At 45.4% G+C, this 19,309-nt stretch overlaps 3 protein-coding genes and 1 pseudogene across 4 annotated transcripts; all 4 read right to left on the bottom strand.

The window, feature by feature from the left end:
- Positions 1-334: 334 nt before the first annotated feature.
- LOC109758313 (uncharacterized) lies at positions 335-8,424 on the bottom strand (annotated as a pseudogene).
- Positions 1,444-3,594, bottom strand: LOC141020571 (aspartate--tRNA ligase 2, cytoplasmic-like). The gene is made up of 6 exons (XM_073512008.1): positions 3,525-3,594; positions 3,014-3,141; positions 2,730-2,936; positions 2,448-2,545; positions 2,271-2,352; positions 1,444-1,575 (listed from the first exon to the last, which is right to left on the bottom strand). Exons 1-6 carry the CDS (start codon positions 3,592-3,594, stop codon positions 1,444-1,446), a joined length of 717 nt encoding a protein of 238 aa, XP_073368109.1.
- Positions 8,425-9,670: 1,246 nt separating the features above from the next.
- On the bottom strand, positions 9,671-17,389 carry LOC109758315 (uncharacterized). 2 transcript variants are annotated; one of them, XM_073510998.1, is made up of 3 exons: positions 15,916-17,389; positions 15,416-15,706; positions 9,671-9,947 (listed from the first exon to the last, which is right to left on the bottom strand). In XM_073510998.1, exons 1-2 carry the CDS (start codon positions 17,294-17,296, stop codon positions 15,663-15,665), a joined length of 1,425 nt encoding a protein of 474 aa, XP_073367099.1. In that variant the 5' UTR covers positions 17,297-17,389; the 3' UTR covers positions 9,671-9,947; positions 15,416-15,662. The 2 variants fall into 2 exon arrangements, with proteins under 2 accessions (XP_073367099.1, XP_040260547.1); XM_040404613.3 differs by having other exon boundaries at positions 15,416-17,386.
- On the bottom strand, positions 10,732-15,420 carry LOC109758310 (uncharacterized). Its single transcript, XM_073510997.1, is given in 2 exon segments — positions 10,732-12,032; positions 12,035-15,420. Coding segments are annotated over 2 exon segments (2,169 nt in total). The 5' UTR covers positions 13,206-15,420; the 3' UTR covers positions 10,732-11,034.
- Positions 17,390-19,309: the final 1,920 nt, after the last annotated feature.

Genomic DNA, 19,309 nt, shown 5'->3' with positions numbered 1-19,309 from the left:
TGATCCCTTCCCCATGGTCATGATGCCTCTACATTGGGTGTTGTTCATCAACGCCACCGCCGCGCCAACCACTTCCTATATAGAAAATAAAAATATATAAACTTTGTGTGCTGGGTTGGCTTGAATTTGAAATTATAGCCGCTTGAATTTGAAATTATAGCCTTGTAGGAGGAAAACTTATATGAAATGTGCTACAAAAATATCATCTTGTGTTGAAAACTATAGAAACAAGATCATTAATAAGGCCATGAGAAGACATGTGCAAAGCAACATATTACTAAGGTGTGATTTAAGGCAGAAAGTACAACATATTAATTTGCTCATACACATGAAGTGTGATTTAGACATAGATCTATTCAAGTCCAAAAAGAATAATGATGAACACTGATGCTATCATAATTCTAGTCACAACATCCGTTTAAGATCCAGGAAGTGAAAGGGATCGATCCAGGAAGCAAACATGTGTCGTTGATGATGGCCTAAGTGAAATAGTCAAAAGAAAATGACCAGTAACAATAGCCCAGTTCTCCTTCTAGCACCACGCGCAATGAAGAGGATCTGAGCTTGAAACATCAGCCTTGTTGGGTATTTTTTGTTGCAGCTGAGATCTAGGGGATTGCGAGCATCCTGCCTAGAGGAAGCCAGATCAAAATCTGCAATGTATAAAGGGAAACCAAAAATCATTAGAGGCAGTCTTAGAGGTGCAAAATCATCAAGCTGTGGATGCCATCAAAGAGAGACTTCTTGTCATCAAAACTGACAAGGTACAGCTTCCGTACTCACGCATCTTCCTCCGTTTAACTTTACTTGTTACCAACCCAAGTTATTTTAAAAGCTTTATTGGTATGCTGCAAAATCACACACATGTATAGAAATTACCATAACAATTTGTGTGGCATTCATAGAAGTTAGAAAAATAAATGCAAATCCAGTTTAGACACTTATTTTGATTTAGACACTTATTTTGGGATGGAGGGAGTATAAAATACAGTCACATTGATAAGATAATTTTTGCAAGGGAAATTTTGATCGATCGAGTGATCTAGGGCAATATAGCCATCTCCAACAAAACAGTAAGGAGTAATGTTTTACCTTCATATGTTCAAATGGACACTGCGTATTTATTGCTGCGAGTTCCTTCTGACAATTTTCATTCAGGTGTTTGAATATTGCTACAAATAAGCCATCTATGATATCACAAACCTATATACAAAAATCAGTACTTGGTCAGCATCACTTTAATAGACAAACTAAAGACTTGTTTCCTCCAAATCTTCCTTAGCTCAAAGTAGTGCTCCTTAATTTCCATTTCTACATCCAACCCAATAAACTCACACAGATGCATGTGGGTGTTTGATTTTTCTGCTCTAAATACGGGGCCAACCTCAAAACACGGCGCCCAAAGCCACCACAGATGCTCATCTGCTTGTATAATTGTGGATATTACGCTAAACAAGTAGACTGGCCATTGTACTCCAGCTTGAATGCAAATGCACCACCTTCCCTTGATCCACCAATCAACTTTGGACTGTGGATCCCAATAAAATTCTCCGAGAACAAAAACTCTATGAATTTCTGCATGTGTATCCAACAATCATGACATTTATGAACCAAAAGAAGAAAATAAACATGCATGATACAGAAATACATAATAAAATCTATCTGAATGAGATGCCACATGAATGTCACAAACATAAGCATAGTTTGGGCAAGGTGCGTTTAGCTGGTAGATGGAGATACTAAGATGAAAGAATGAACAGTGATGGGACCTGCTTTTATTTAATAATAACAACGCACCTGGTGCTAGCCGTAACAGCAGCATGCCTTACTGCAAGAATGATAACAGTCGATCGGTACAAAGAAGACAAATAGTACTCACGTTCTCAACATGGAATTGGATGATGAAGATTGCTTGATTCGCAGGTGTCCGCAGATCGATAGTTCAAGCATGTGTCCTGGAGAACACGTGCCAACACTACAGGTAAAAAAATTAAGCCGTGTGCCCGATACAATTGGCTTATGCCGAAAAACGCTCGGTTTATATATAAGCCGAGTAAAAGTCCCGGCTTACACCACAGGCTTACTAAGGACCGGCTCAAAACGTATAAACCAAGAGCCATGAACAAAAAGCTCGGCTTATATATATGCCGAGTACTTACAAGTGGCTCTCGGGTTAATAAAGAAACATCATGGCGGCCGGACGTTTAATGGCAGTGCCACGTGTCCCGTCTATATAAACCGAGGGCCGAGGACATGGCTTACTTATAAACCGAGAGACGGAGTGCACGGCACAGTTTTCCTATAAACTGAGAGCCAGAAAGCGCCGCACGGTAACACGTGATTTTCCCCAGCCTGTAACCATGGGAAGAATAAGAACCATAGAACAACAACTGAGCGCTTCCTACAAAGAGAAAGAAGGCAAATGAAATAATTTGCAACGGACGTACTTGTTCAGCCTTCTCAAATTCTGCTTCACTACTGGCTGCATCGTCCAGGTTGATCGGAAGTGTGGGGATCGACCTATTGATGCAGTAGCCTTCCTAACCTGAATCTCGACCCACCAGTCAAAACGAACACACAAACAATTGATCAGGCTAGGCACAGTATAACACTCAAACAAACCGAAGATGTAACAAGCATGCGCTTCACGTAAAAAATTAGACAACAATAATTTCGAAACAAATAAGAAACAAGCATCTAACATGGGCATGATGGCGTCGATGACTAACCTGTTGTGTGGTGGCCTTGAAGGGCTCCTTGGGGAGGGTGACGATGCCTTCGACATCGACGATGCTCTCCTTGCTGAGGGAGGCGGCAAAGTGCACCATCTGCGTGCTGACGCCGGCATCGACGCTGGCGACGAGCACGCACTGCACGGTGCTCATGCTCTGGCGCAGCACGACGAAGTCCATCTTCTTGCTGACCGGCCGCAATGCCTGCACGCACACGCGGATGAGCACGGAGCGGCCTCATCGAAGTCGCCGATGTCGGTCTAGGACCTACCGGAGATGACCTTGGACTGGATCTCCTCGACGGGGACATCGCCGTAGTTGGATGCGAAGGGGTCAACTTCCTCCAACAAAGAATGGCAGTAGAGAAAGAAAATGACATTGAAGGCATGCAGTGGCAGTTCTGCACCCCCTTCCAGACAACATCAAGCACAGAGTCGATGAGCTCAGCTCCGTCGGCTCAGTGCCCCTTTCCCCAGTAGAGATAAATCTGGTTCCACAGTGAAGCCCCGTGCATATATGAATGGAAACGCATAGCCGTCCTAGTCAGGCCCATCTCTTTCAAGGTGTTAACTATGGCCATCAATGTATCTGCACTACTATTCGTGACCAGACATCAATCTATCTGCATCTAAGGCGCCGTGTAATTAAGCTGGCATGCATTGCATAGCATAGTGCATCCGTTCATCTAGTGCCGATCTTCTTCGCCTCTGTCAGGAGAATTATGCCGAGGAAAGAATGAAAATAGGAGACATGGTCGCTCATCTTTGTAGTTTGTACGCGCGGGGCACGAACCTGCCGCAGGCTGGAGGTCGGTGTCGTCATAGCGGCCGGTCGAGTCGATGCTGTGCTCGTCGCAGACCATCTCCCAAAATTTGGAGCCGATCTGGTTACCGCACTTGCCGCCCTGGATATGAAGGATTGTAACCCGTCCGTCCTACGGCGACGGCCCTGCATCTGGAGACTCCCGACTTCCCGAAGGCAGTCTTGTGGCGGCCCTGCGTGACTACCCCAGCGCGCGAAGAAGGGGATCATGAGCAACTGTTGCAGATTAGGGTACGTGCATTGCCTGGATCGGGAGGAGGTGGGATGGATCGGGTGAGTTTGACAGAGAGATGGGCGGTGGTGACGGCGGGATCCGGGCCGGCCTCCCCCGACGCGAATACGTCGTGGTGCTCGGGTGAGATCGGGAGCAGCATTTTCTATCGTGGGGGTGGGGAATCGGTTTCGACTCGAAAAACCGGTGGGAGTGGTGGTGGTGGGGTGGAAGGGGGACGAAAAATAATCGAACGAAAATTAGCCGGAGTATGAGGCTACCAACTCCATTAGAAATTAGGAATACTAGAAGATTTCCACAGGCAGTGGCGAGTCCAGTAAAGGGGCTTCAAAAGGCTCTAGCCTACCCTCCAAATATACAAAAAAAATTACTACTACACGTCCTAGCCCAGCAACCCAGTCTCTCATTCTCAACCAATAAACACCAACAGCCCACAGGCAAGTAGCGGACAGCACAACACCAAATATATAGAAGCAATCTGGCAATTTTGAGCTTATTTGAAGAAAAGGATTAAGAGATAATGACTATATTTTGCTAAATAAATTGAAATTTTGGTTAAAATTTTGATATACTTTTTTAAGAGAATCTAGCAAATACGTCATGTTTCCTGTAGTAATCTAGGAAAGTTTTACCTTGTTTGGAGCAAAAGGACCAGGAGATAGCGACTATATTTTGGTAGATAGATTTCAACTTCCGTTCAATATTTTTTATTAGCAAGAACCTAGAAAATGACATTAATAATACATATGTTTTCAGTGGTACTCTGGCAAAATATTAGCGTATTTGGACAATAGGATTAGGAGATAATGCTTTTTTTTACCGAAACGCCTTTTTCTCTTCTAAATGACGTTAGTTTTCTTGATGTTAACTTTTTTTTTGCGAAATCTTCTCGTTGTTAACTTTGAGCCCACCCTTCATTTTCTTCCTGGATTCGCCACTGTCCACAGGGGAGGGTACTTTTTTGTTGTTGCAGGAAACAGAGGAGGAAACCTACCCAGTGCTAGGCAGAGCCGGTAGTCTGCAAGTGGGCCCACGAAGGCATTGGGCTTATCTGCCTCTACTCGCTCTTTGGAGAGGGACAAAAATTAACTGACTGTCACTTCTTCCTCTGCCTTACACCACGTACGGCAACTCGCCTGAGGCAACGGGGGCATTACAAATTTACAATCACAATCCTTTCAGATGCTAACTTCACCATATCTTCTCCAACACAATTTGACAACTGATTCAACAGAACTTATTCATTTTTACGCCACACAATCAGAAAGTAAATGTTGCCCAGTTCATCTGAAAAACCTGTAGGTTTCAGCGCCACACAACCTGAATAACGCCATGCACACCAAAGTACTAGCAAGTACTTTTACAGCAAACCAACGAGGAAGGGAAATACGGTATTAGACATGATCGGCATTGGCGTGTATGCTCGCAACATTACTCCAGAGCCACACGGCGCACTTCATCATTCAGAGCCGTTTGCCCAGAATCGCGACATACAGCTACACATCTTCTTGATAACCTCCGCTTGCATGCTGTCCACATGCTGATAGAATGCACACCTCCAGGCCTCGCTGCGGAACAAGAAGATGCCCCAGTACAGCCAGAACCCAAAGATGAACCCAGCAGCCACAAAGCAACACAACCACAGGGCCTCTCTGTCTTCAGCCTGGCTCACTTCATTTTGCGTCGGTGTCTGACGAGTTTACACAGTCCTTCAATGGAAAACCACATAGCCCTGGATTATTGCTGTATATTGATGGATCGACGAGCGTCTGCAGCTGGCTGCCTGTAGGTATCCTCCCTGATAAATCATTGGTCGAGAGGTTCAGAGCGCTCATGGCCTTCAAAGCTGCAAAGCTTGGAGGAATTTCCCCTGAGAGTTGGTTCTGTGAAAGGTCCAAGGATTCCAGCAGTACCAGATTGCCAATGTCTTCGGGGATACAACCTGACAGATGATTTCCAGATAAGTTCAGGTACCTGAGTCCAAGAAGGGTTGTGAGCCCACCTGGGATCTCTTGCGAAAGAGAGTTGCCAGATAAGTCGATACCCGCCATGGCTGCCTCCTGTAGATTGTAAACACGACCCGCATTTTTCCAAATTATTTGAATCTGCTCTGCCAGCTTTGAGCCCTTATCTTTTTTGGTGATGGATGAGGTCACAAGGGATATACAAGGAGATATCCCATGATGTATGCTCTTTGCGGATGATGTGGTGCTAGTTGACGATAGTCGGATGGGGGTAAATAGGAAGTTAGAGTTATGGAGACAAACCTTGGAATCGAAAGGGTTTAGGCTTAGTAGAACTAAACCGAGTACATGATGTGCGGTTTCAGTACTACTAGGTGTGAGGAGGAGGAGGTTAGCCTTGATGGCCAGGTGGTACCTCGGAAGGACACCTTTCGGTATTTGGGGTCAATGTTGCAGGAGGATGGGGGTATTGATGAAGATGTGAACCATCGAATCAAAGCCGGATGGATGAAGTGGCGCCAAGCTTCTGGCATTCTCTGTGACAAGAGTGTGCCACAAAAGCTAAAAGGCAAGTTCTACAGGACGGCGGTTCGACCCGCAATGTTGTATGGCGCGGAGTGTTGGCCGACTAAAAGGCGACATGTTCAACAGTTAGGTGTGGCGGAGATGCGTATGTTGAGATGGATGTGTGGCCACACGAGGAAGGATCAAGTCCGGAATGATGATATACGAGATAGAGTTGGGGTAGCACCAATTGAGGAGAAGCTTGTCCAACATCGTCTGAGATGGTTTGGGCATATTCAGCGCAGGCCTCCAGAAGCTCCAGTGCATAGCGGACGGCTAAAGCGTGCGGAGAATGTCAAGAGAGGGCGGGGTAGACCGAATTTGACATGGGAGGAGTCCGTTAAGAGACACCTGAAGGATTGGAGTATCACCAAAGAGCTAGCTATGGACTGGGGTGCGTGGAAGCTTGCTATCCATGTGCCAGAGCCATGAGTTGGTTGCTAGATCTTATGGGTTTCACCTCTAGCCTACCCCAACTTGTTTGGGACTAAAGGCTTTGTTGTTGTTGTTGTATTTGAATCTGCTCTGCATATAGGAACTCGTCATGGTATATGAAGTCAACGGTATTTTGTTTTGCCATGCTCGTAAAATTCGTAAAATCGTCTGGAATTGGTCCAGTGAGCTTGTTTTTTGACAAGTCCAGTACCTGGAGCCAGCGGAATTGTAATATTTGTTGAGGTATGATGCCATAAAAAATGTTTGATGACAATCGGAGAAAAATGAGTTCAGGCAAGCTCATGCTTACCCAAGAAGGTATTGTACCAGAGAAGTGATTCCCTCCAAGATCTAGAGTGATAAGGTTTTTGCATTTCTTAAGACCCAGAGGAAAGGTTCCTCTAAAATGGTTTTCAGCTAAGTGTAGATACTTAAGATTGTCTGCACATGTCCTCGATATAGGAACTACACCACTGAAAGAGTTGCTGGACAAATCCATGAATGCCAAACTTGGAAAGTCCCAGAAACACTTCGAGAGACCTCCATGCAAGGCATTGTTTGATAAGTCTAGGAGCTTTAAAGCAGTATAGTTACAAAGGAATACCTCGCCCTGATCTGTGAGAAGGGTGCCATATAAGTGGTTCTGACTGAAAGCCATCGTCTCAAGCTGTCCAAGATGCTCCTGAAAACAGTCCCTTAAGTCTGCAACCATGTTGTTTGCCGTGAAGCCAGCATGCTGCAGGGTCGTGCAGTTTTGAAAGGTCTGTTGGTGAATGCCCGTAAATCAATTGTGTCCAGCACTGACAGAAGTCAGTGCTCCTCCTACACAAATGGACAACCCAGAGAAGTTGTTCATCTGAACATCGACCGTGTCCAAGAAGCTGCTATTCCCAAGCTCAGGGGCAATGTGGCCCCGGAACTGGTTCACTGATAGATGCAAATACTGGAGTTTAATCAAATGAGATATTGTACCTGGTAGCTGTCCTTCCAAATAGTTATTCGAAAAGTACAACTCCTGCAGTTCCGTCATGTTTCCAATCTCAAGCGGGATGCTCCCTGTCAGATTGTTGTACCTCATGCTCAGTGTGCGGAGCTTCGTGAGCATCCCAATTGTTGGTGGGATTGATCCAGTCAAAGTAACAGAGTTGAGATGGAGCTCCTCCAAGCTCGTCAAGTTACCAATCTCTTCAGGAAGCATGCTGTCAAGCCCCAAACCTTTCATTTCCAGTACAGCAAGGTTCTTCAGCTGGCCAATGCTGCATGGAATGGCACCCCTCAAATATGGGTTGAGTATGATCTGCAACACGACCAAGCTCGTCAGGTTGCCAATTCCTGCTGGAATTGTGCCGTATAGACCATTCTGGAACAGGGTGAGTTTCCCCAGGTGCGGGAAGGCCGAGAAGTCGAGCTGGTCAAGTGTGCCATTAAGACTGACGATGGTAAGGTCGAGGCTTCTGATGTGCCCGGCCGAGTCGCAGGTGATGTGCGTCCAATTGCAAAGGCTGGTGGAGTTGGCCAACGACCATGGCCCAAGGGACTCATCGGCACCATCCAAGCTAGCCTTCCACTTCACAAGTGCTTCAGCTTCACGCCGGATGTCAGCTCTCACCGGCGCGGCGGCGTGTAGTAGGAGATAAGTGTAAGAATAGGAGAAAGCATAGAGAATGGAGATGCTTCATGATGGCTTGGTACGAATGGTGCTTCACTGCCGCAGAGGATATAAAACCTCTGGATGAGCCGGCCGGCCTGCCGGCCGTCCATTTACAGTGGTCGTCTGGTGGATCTCCTGGTTTACAGATGGCACATTTTTAGTAAATGGCGTACTGTTAGTTTAGATTAAGGGCAACCTACATGCTAGTTTATTATAGAGGGCTGCCCATAATAAGAAGTAAATGGCATACTGTTAGTTTTGATTTAAGGGCAACCTACATGCTAGTTTAGTTTAGATTAAGAAATTACAAATGGCATGATGTATGCATGTGTCACTATCCTTCTATCAGGGTGACACTTGGAAGTTATCATGGCACACACATGTTGGGTCGATATTTTTATCAACTTTCCAGGTCTGAGACTATAATGTATAGCCCAAAATGTTAATCGATACCTAACATGGTGAAGACAATAAGCTATCAATCCGGTGTCCACGATTTAAAGACCTTTGTCCTAGGGCAGCAATCCAGGCTTTAGTTGCAGGTGTATGCGCCCACATAAGAAAGCCCAAAAAGAACAGAAAACTAGCACATATGGCAAAACTATTTTAGAATCCCCAGGCTAAGCAGGATTGGACGGCAATCCAGGTTAGGACTCAGGAGCACCAGGAGACAACACGGTAAAACCGAACGTGCCGGCTCAGCATAAATTGCACAGTCACAGACAGCATGGCACCAACACTTGTGCTGGCTCCATGATGATCATCATCCAGTGTGCGGGTCCCTTCAAATGGAGGCGTACCAATTGCCTCCACAGGCACCAGGCCTACCACCAAGCACCTACTGGTCACCGGGCTATCACTTTGGCGAGCTGGGGCCTTAATACAACCACTTGGTTTAGGATCTTCTTAGCACTCTTTTCTCAATGAATTCCTTTATTTCAGTTACTTACAGTGAGGATTAATTGGTTTTTCATTTCACTGCAAATTAATTTATTTTATTTTGAACAGAGTGCAAATTATTTAACAACAGGAATATAAGTTGTGCAGACTTGACATGAATAAGCCCAATATCATGGTACGAAACAGAAGCAACCGGTCTATGGTTACTATGTTATGGCAAATTTTATTCATTGTTGCACTAAGAAAACAATATCATGGCCGCCCATATATTACTGCAGGGAGTTTGCTCTAATCACCCAATTTGAAATACAATGACAACAGTGTGCCTACTGTCATTAAAGAAACCAGCTGATATGTTTGAGAAACACTGTGAGTAAAATAATGTTACTAAAAAGGCATATAGAAATTTTAAAAAAATTGTTCATGACAGTATCATAAGTACACAACTTCTTACTTCCCCTAATAGTCAAGGTCTATGCAATACAATGAGAGTGACTGATTATTGGGGTACAAGATCAGCACAAGAACAAAATGATCTGCATGCCCATTTCTGAAAGTGCTTAAACAGGATCACTAACCTTGTCGACCTTACCAATCCAAACATAAATCAACATCATGTGAAGAGGCTTCCAGCACTCCGTTGAGACCTGCAAAATTATCTTATATAATTAGTGTTCTTTGAACATTTCGTGCATACTCATCCTGTCAGGTATTCTCATCAACTGAATGCTAGAAGTGGATAGATACGTAAACCTTGAGAGATAGCACACTGTAGTTTTTCCTATGTGTACAGTCTCGATGTAGTATAACACGAAAAGTCACGCAGACAAGTGGAGTATAATACTGGCGACTGCGGAAATAATAAATACTCCCTCTGATTTCAGATTTGAACTAAAACCATGACACTTATTTTGGATCAGAGGGAGTAGAAGGGAAGGGGCCTATGTACACTGAGAGGTGAGAGCAGTATATGTGGCCGGAGTCAGGTGTGGCAGATATGGACTTAGCCCAGCAGAGCATATATGGATCCCGCTGCTCTATGGCTCGTGGCCCGTTGAACACTATTAACTGAAGACAAGAAAAGAAAAAACTGCAGAAAAGTTTCCATCTCACTTTGTTCCTCTTCCTGTGTATCTATCTTCTTCTCTCACGCCGGAGGCAACAGGGCCATTGCAACCAACAGTCCTTTTCAGATGCTACGATCATCAGGCTTCTCCCGGACCAGTAATCAGAACCGAGAGCTCACAACCTACCGGTCTGGCAAGCGCCTTCATCTGCACAATCAACACATGCCTGCATCAAGTGCGGGCCGCTTTGGTTGACCAGGTTGGCAAGCAGCCAGCAGATTTGACGTAGTATGCTTCGGTTTCCTTTACCATTGAGAGCTAAAAACGATCTACCATTCCTATATTTTCCAAAAACTTCACAAAATGGCTGCACAAGATTAGTTCAAAACAGCATGTCTTACTGTTACAAAACAAGCTACAGATTCAAAATTATGACAACCGATTCCAGAGAACTCATTAACTTCACTCCAACCAACCTTAGCTGCCACACAACCAAAAAGTAGAAGTTGTACAGTTCATCTGAAATCAGTAGGTTTCATAGCCACAAAACTTGAAGAACGCCATGCACATACTTTAATACAACCAACAAACAAAGGAAGGGAAATACTCCTACAGAGTACAGACATGATCTGCGCGCCCCATTACTTCAACACCACATAACCGCACTTCATCCTTCAGAGCTGCTTGCCTGGAAGCGCGACATGCAGCTGTACATCTTCTTGATTACCTTTACTTGCATGTTGTCCACATACTGATAGAAAGCACATCTCCAGGTCCCGCTGCGAAATAAGAAGATGCCCCAGTACAGCCAGAACCCAAAGATGAACCCAGCAGCCACAAAGCAATACAACCACAATGCCTCTCTATCTTCATCCTGGCTTGCTTCATTTTGCGTCGGTGTCGACGAGTTTACACACTCCTTCAACGGGAATCCACACAGCCCAGAATTGTTGCTGTGTATTGACGGGTCATCAAGCGTCTGCAGCTGGTTGCCTGTAGGTATCCTCCCTGATAGAGTGTTGCTCAAGAGGTTCAGCACGGTCATGCTCCTCAGACCCGCAAAGCTTGCAGGAATTTTCCCCGAGAGTTGGTTACCTGAAAGGTCCAAGGATTCCAGCAATACTAGATTGCCAATGTCTTCAGGAATGAAACCTGACAGATGATTTCTAGATAAGTTCAGGTACCTGAGTCCAAGAAGGGTTGTAAGCCCATTAGGGATACCTTGTGAAAGAAAGTTTCCAGATAAGTCGATACCCACCATGCCTGCTACCACAATAATGTAAACATAATTGACATTCTTCCAAACTATTTGAATTTGCGGATGCGAGTTGTAGCCAGCATCTATATAGTTAGTGTATTTCTGTTCATGTGCCATGCCAGTAAAATTCGTAAAATCATCTGGAACGGGTCCAGTGAGTTTGTTTTTTGTCAAGTCCAATAGTTGGAGTTTGTGAAAGTGTAATATCTGGAGGGGTATGGCACCTTCAAACTTGTTTGATGACAGACGGAGAAATTTGAGTCCAGGCAAGCTCCTGCTTATCCAAGACGGTATTGTACCTGAGAAATTGTTATCTCCAAGATCTAGAGTGATCAGGTTTCTACATTTCTCAAGACCCAAAGGAAAGGTTCCTATGAAATGATTATTGGCTAGGTCTATATAGTTATCCTCGAGTACGGAACTACACCACTGAAAGAGTTGCTGGACAGATCCATGAGTTGCAAACTTGGCAAGTCGCATAAACACTTGGAAAGACCTCCATGTAAGGCATTGTTTGATAGGTCTAGGAGGTTTAAATCAGTGCAGTTACAAAGTAATTCCTCACCCCGAGCTGTCAGAAGCCTACCATACAGCTGGTTTTGACTGAAAGCCATGGTTTGAAGCCATCTTGGATGCTTGCTAAAACAGTAACCTAGCTCTGCAATAATGTTGTTTGCTGTGAAGTCAACATCTTGCAGGGTTGTGCAGTTTTGAAATGTCTGATGGTAAATGCCGGTAAATCCATTGTATCCAGCACTGACCATAGTTAGTGCTCCTCCTACGCAAATGGATGGTGGGAACAATCCAGAGAAGTTGCTGTTTGCCACGCCGACACTATCAAGGAGACTGCTATTCCCAAGCTCAGGGAAGATGTGACCTACCAGCTGATTTCCTGACAGAAACATATACCGTAGTTTTACCAGATGAGACATGGTACCTGGCAGCTGCCCTTCCAAATAGTTATTCTGAAGGTATAGGTTCTGCAGTTTTGTCAAGTTTCCAATCTCCATTGGGATGCTCCCTGTGAGATTGTTGCCTGTCAGGCTCAGGAAGCGGAGCTTCATGAGCTTCCCAATTGTTAGTGGGATTGATCCAGTCAAAGTAACCAAACTAAGACGGAGCTTCTCCAAGGTCGTCAAGTTACCTATCTCTTGAGGTAGCGTGTCGTTGAGCCCCAAATCTGATAGTTCCAGTACAACAAGGTGCTTCAGCTGGCCAATGCTGCCTGGAATGGCACCCCTCAGATGCGGATTGCTGGTGATCTCCAACTCGACTAAACTCAACAGGTTGCCAATCCCAGCTGGAATTGTGCCATACAGACCATTATCGTAGAGCATGAGTTTCTCCATGTGGGGAAAGGCGGAGAAGTCGAACTCGTGAAGTGTGCCATTCAGTCTTGCACCCTCGAGCACGAGCTCTGTGATGTGCCCGGGCGAGTCGCAAGTGATGTACGTCCACCTGCAAAGGCTTGTGGAGTTGGCCATCGACCATGGCCCAAGGGACTCATCGGCACTGGCCAAGCAAGCCTTCCACTTCACAGGTGCTTCAGCTTCACGCCGGATGCCGGCTACCACCGGCATGGCGGCGAATAGCAGGAGACAAGGGCGAGAGAGTAGGAGGAGGCCTAGAAGATGTAGGTGCTTAATGATGGCTTGGTACGAATGGTGCTTCACTGCCGCAGAGGATATAAAGCCTCTGGACGAGCCAGCCGGCCGTCCATTACAGTGGTCGTCTGGTGGACCTCGTGGTTTACAAATGGCACATTCTCAGTAAATGACGTACTCTCAGTTTAGATTAGGGAGAAGCTACACGCTAGTATTTTATAGTCCCCATGAGATTAGGAAAATACAAATCGCATGATGTGTGCATATGTCATTATCAGGGTGACACTTGGAAGTCATGGCACACATCATGCTTAACTAGAAATTATAAATATTTTTCAACTCTGATACTGGACCATATCACCACCAATATATTGGCTGATATCTAATATGCTCTTTGCCACAAAAAAATAATATGCTGAAGACAATAAGCTACCAACCAGATATTCATGATTTAGAACCTTGCTCCTAGCCTCCTAGAGCAGCAATTCAAACTTCATTGGCAGACACTGTGTCCAAAGGACAAAAAGGCGGAGAATGGCTAACTAAGAAAAAAACATTTTTAGAATTAACTTGCCAAAAGTAATTGGTATTGCAAAATGGTTATTTGTTGAGGTCAAAAAAACAAGCATGCATTACTTCATAGTTGTTCTAAACAGCCAATCTGGAGAGCAAATACAATGACAACTGTGTGGGTACTGTCATTTGAGCACCCAGCTGACATGTTGAGAAGCAATGTGGGTACTGCACTTGAAATATTGCATAGATATAATGTCACTAAAAGGACATTATTAGTGCTAAAAAATTGGTTCATGATAACACGATACAGTATTGATCTTCGATAAATAAATAAAATGACAAATTCTCCTGTTGGTCAAGATCCATAAAATATATTGAAGAAGATGGCCAGTACTGTCTTCTAATTTGGGGACAAGTAAGCAGAAGCAGTGGTTTATTTGCAAGCAATATTAGTTCCCCTGGCTTATCAGCTATTCCTCAGAGTGCTTAAACAGGATCACTAACCTTAGTGGACTTGCCAATCGCCCAACCCAACCATGGTTATCTTGAAAGGGAAACAACCCATCAGCTTCTGTAACATGCTGAGAGCTTATCTTCGAGTGTGTTGTTCAGGCCCATGAAATTATCTTCTTGTATAGTGTTTTTTTATCATTTCGCAAATGCCTCGTCTTATCAGGTCCGCGATTCAATTGAACGCTAGAAGTCGAGGGATATGTAGCTTTCGGGAGATGCCATACTATGGTCTTTCCTATATCGACTTGCCATGTATTATGACACTCCAACTTATGCAGTTATAATACCTAGACTCCAGACATATGAAGAATTACAGTAAGATATAGCTCCTTTATGAGACTATTCATCTCTACCTTATGGTTATATGTCCTGTCCAAAAATTATTCAGCCCTCCTAAGTTTGCAGATGTTAAATCACCAGATTGGATGAGTCATTCTCTATCAACCAGATCTATTAGAGTCTAAACAAACGAGCAGAACATCCTTCCAAACACTGAGCTGTTCTTTTCAAACAGCACAATATATCACATAAATGAATAAACAAGTGTGATTGCATTTCAAGTACTACTGGCCAATGGACAGAACTGATACAACATTGCAACCAACTTTGGTTATATGGAAAAAAAAAGATACTGATTTATCAATATGAGAAAACATGGGTTCTTGCTAATGGAGGTTATGACTTGTCAGATCTAGAACTATTGCAAATATGTCTGAAGCTCGGTATTCCTTAACAATGACGTCGATTCATAATTTACCAGGATCGATAGGAGAAACACCCAAGAAAACCCTAACCTTTTAGTGTCTTGCTTACTAGGAGTCCAAGGAAGTGAAAATTAGGGATGCAAAGGAGCAACTCAGAGAGCCCAAATGTAAGTAAGTATATCTAAAGTCAACCTTGTGTTAATTTCAAATGGGGAATTGCACTCAGTAGACTTTAAGAACAGTTATATGCGGGCTGGGCGGGTTGCCCGATTGCATCCTTGACAAAGTAAATATAGATAATGTAGGAGGACAAACAAAACAGTGAATCACATAACTGTTCACAGATACCAGCAGGCCAACACAACAACTAATGACATATTAACAAAGTAAGAAGTGATTCAACAGCACAAGTAATACTAATCTTGGGATTAAAGGGCGTCGTCAAAACAATACCTCATTTCAAGCCTTGGAACTTCGCATGAAATTATGAAACCGATGGCCTCATGTACCCCATGTTTTGCTGTACGCTGCAAAAGTCTGTGCACATGAACTCCAAGCAGAAACTCTCTGACATCTTGCAGTTTGATGCATCCATGTGGCCAATGTTTGGAGCATACACATGCCTAGAGGAGTTCACTCGTCATTGCAGTTTGATGCTTCTGTCAGTGCAATTATGACCACCGCTCGTCTCAACTGTCATCTATCCGACTATCCCTTGTTTTGTTTTATGTTCCTCCAAAGTCTCTGCACATGAATTCCAAGCACAAACTATGTGACGTCTTGCAGTTTGATGCTTCCATGTGGCCAAAAAATGTTTGGAGCATACACATGCCTACAGGAGTTCACTTGTCATTGCAAAGATCTCCGCACATGTAAGCTATCAAGAAGCCTATTGTAAGCCACAATGTTTGGTATAAACCCTAAATCAAGCATTTCATCCAACACAGCCTCACCTTCCTTCACCCTTCCCTGCCTGCCAAAGCCCTGCACCAGCATGCTATATGTCGCAGCATCGGCTGCAAAACCCTTCTCTTTAGTCAGAATCCTCAGCCTGTTTGCATCAGAAATCATCCCAGCTTCACAAAATGACTCAATTATACAGTTACAAGAAATGGTATCCGGGACAATCCCCTCCCCAACCATCCTTCCCATCAACCGGCACACATCATCCAGCTTCCCAGCCTTCATCAAGCACTCCAAAACCGTTACACCAGCAGGGACACTTAAGCAGCATGCCCTATTCCTCTCCAATACCAACTCCACTATTTCTACTGCTTTGTCCACCCTTCCAACATGGCACAGGGATTCAACAAGATCCAAGCAATCAAACCCTTCCGGAACCACCGCATCCACCAAAAACTCCGCAAACACCTCGGCTGCCTTCAAAGCCTCGCCTCCACGGCACAACCCACCAATCAAAATCTCCATGGAAGCAACCGACAGCCCGGCCCCAAGCTGCAGCATCTCATAAGCAACCTTAAGGCCTTCCTTATACCTGCCTTCTCTGAAGAACCCGCGCATAAGAGTATTGAAGCTCACACCAGTCGGCGCACAGCTCCGGCGCCGCATCTCCTCGAACCACCGCATGGCGGCATCGACGCCTTCGACGCGGCAGGAGCTGTTGATGAGTATGTTGAAGGTGTAGGCATCCAGTGCGACGCGGTGGACGCTGGTCATCTCGCCGTAGAAGCGGATGGCGTCGTCATGGCGGTGGAGACGGGCGAGGGCGTGGAGGATGATGTTGTAGAACTCGGCGGGGAGGGGCGAGTCCGCGGCGCGGCGGAGGGACGCGAGGGCTTCGGACGCCGCGGGGATGTCGCCGGAGGTGGCGAAGGCGAGGATGGCCTTGCGGAAGGTCGGGAGGAGATCGGGGCAGGCGAAGATGGAGTCGTCGGCGCAGGGGCAGGGGCGGGAGAGGACGAGCTGGAGGAGGCGCCGCAGCGAGGGGAGGCGGCGGGAGGCCGCGAGGCGCGCGGCGAGGAGGCTCGTGAGGCGGTGGTCGGGGCGGAAGGCCGAGGAGGCGTCGGCGGCCGCGAGGAGGAGGTGGAGGTCGAGCGGCGCGAGGCGCGGGTGGTGCCGCGCGCGGCGCAGGAGGCGAAGGAGCGACGTCGGGGACGAGGCGTGCGCGGAGGGGAGCGCCGGGAGGGGGCTCGGCGGCGAGAGGTGGGAGACGGCGAGCGGGAGGAGCGGCAGGGTGGGGTCGAGGGGGATGGAGGCCGGTGAGGTGGAGATTTCGGGGGTCTCCTCTAGGGTTTCGATCTCCGGCGAGATGAGGCGCTGGTGCTTGGAGATGATGGAGGGGAGCTTCCGCGCCAGGCGGCGGGAGGCGGCCATCGCCGGCTGCGAGAGGGAAGGGGGGAGAGAATCAGAGGAGAGGAGTGTGTGGCCGGGTCATGGGCTTAGCCCACAGGCAGAAATGGATTTGTTTTCGACGACAATCCACCGGAGAAGCCCAGATAATAGTACGAATGCTATTCAACTTCAAATTTTCCCTCTGAAAAATACATTTTCACATAAAAAATTCCATTGTGAGCTGTTCTAAAAAATCCAGTCTGGTTGAGAAATCATTGACCCAATCAAAACCATGATCAAATTCAAAATTGAATAACTCATTTGAATGAGAAAGCTCGTTGAGAATTGACCCAGTCAAAACCATGAACCAAATCTAAAGTTGAACACCTCAACTGAATAGAAGGATTCCAAAATTAGGGAGAATAGTGAATTAGAAGATTGATAGACCCAACTAACATTCAGATTGAATCGACACTAAATTTAAGGAAAGAAAACTTGAGCAAGGGGGAGGACTAGGAATTAGTCGTTCTTATGGGCAAATGCTTAGACACAACCCTGGTTCGCGGCTGCTAGGGTTTAACCCTATACAATAATGCATGTCTGATGGCACTCATCGCAGAACGATGAAATCCCTAACCATGTTGGTATCTCGGGAGATCTGAAATGAAAGAAATGCTAATCTTCCTTAATGAGGCTTCCTTACCTTCGAGGATCTTCTACAAGTGCAAATCCGAGGCAAGCCTTTGGGTTTTGGCAAGGGCATCAGAGTCTTTAGGAGTTTTGTTAGTCTTTTCAACCTTCATGGCTCGACCTTTGTGGTCTTTGTCACTTTAAAACTATGTCTCCTATTCTTAATGAATGAGATGAGGCAAGTTTTTTTTAAAGGGAATGGATGCTTTATAGCCATTAGGGCATGGCCAATGCATATAGCCCTAGGGTGATACCCCGCCGGTCATGTAGGATAGGATGTCAGGAGAAACAGGTTCGGATGGGAAAACGGAATCCTCTGCAGGAGGCGAGTGTTTGGGGAGAAAAAGTATGGTCCGGTGTAAAAAGCTGAAAAAGTTAGAGTGAAAAGTAGTGATGCATGTGTAGTAGAGTCTCTATTTTTAATCCTTGACGAGGCCCACTAGTGATAGCTTGCATTGAGAGAAAAAACCAATTTAGATGCCTTAAGCTATTTTTTATGGGGCATCTGTATGTATACACTAGTGCAGAACCGGGCTATAGCACCGGTTCGTAAGGGCCTTTAGTGTCGGTTCTGCAATCGGCACTAAAGGGTGTGGACTAAAGGTCCCCCCCCCTTTAGTACCGGTTCTGTACGAACCGCCGTTAAAGGGCCACCACGTGGCACGAGCCAACGCCGGGGGCGGGGAGCCCTTTAGTACCCAGTTGGTGTAACACCAAGCGGTACTAAAATGTTTGGGGGGTTTTGGTTTCATGATTTCTTTTTCCTTTATATTTGTGTTTTCTATTTAATTCTTTTTCGTTTGCTGGTATTTTACGATACTCATATTGTACACGTTATGCATATATAAAAATAGAATTTCTCGTAGAACCGATTATATATATATATATATATATATCATCGAATGTCTCACAACCACCATTATTCACACATACACATGTATATATATATACAATTAGGTATATATACAATTTTTCCTACATGTTGGCTTGGTGCCTTCGGAGCACAATGACAATTGAGAGTGGTTCATGGGGGCGGTAGCGGGTAATAGTATTCTCCTTTGGGATCTATGACCTGGTCGAGCAAAAATCCCGCTATTTTCTCTTGAAGTGCTCGTATGCGCTCTGTTGGTAGGAGCTGGTCCCGCACGTCTTTGAACTGTTAACAAGGAGATCAATATGCATGTGTATTAGTTGTGTGACTAGATATCGATAATCATGTAAAATTTATAAATAGTGTTCTGGCAAACGTACCCATTGCTGTCTATCAGATTTGCTCCTTTCGGACGCCATCATGCGAATGTTCTCGCAAATGTAGTATGCACACACTTCAGTCCCCGGCGCCTGCTTCAGGGCCTTTACGAGAAT

The sequence above is a fragment of the Aegilops tauschii genome, chromosome 3 (genome assembly GCF_002575655.3).
Source record: "Aegilops tauschii subsp. strangulata cultivar AL8/78 chromosome 3, Aet v6.0, whole genome shotgun sequence".
In the NCBI taxonomy this organism is placed as follows: domain Eukaryota; kingdom Viridiplantae; phylum Streptophyta; class Magnoliopsida; order Poales; family Poaceae; genus Aegilops; species Aegilops tauschii.
The sequence above is the reverse complement of the archived record's forward strand: the minus strand, read 5'-3'. Positions and strand labels throughout refer to the sequence as shown.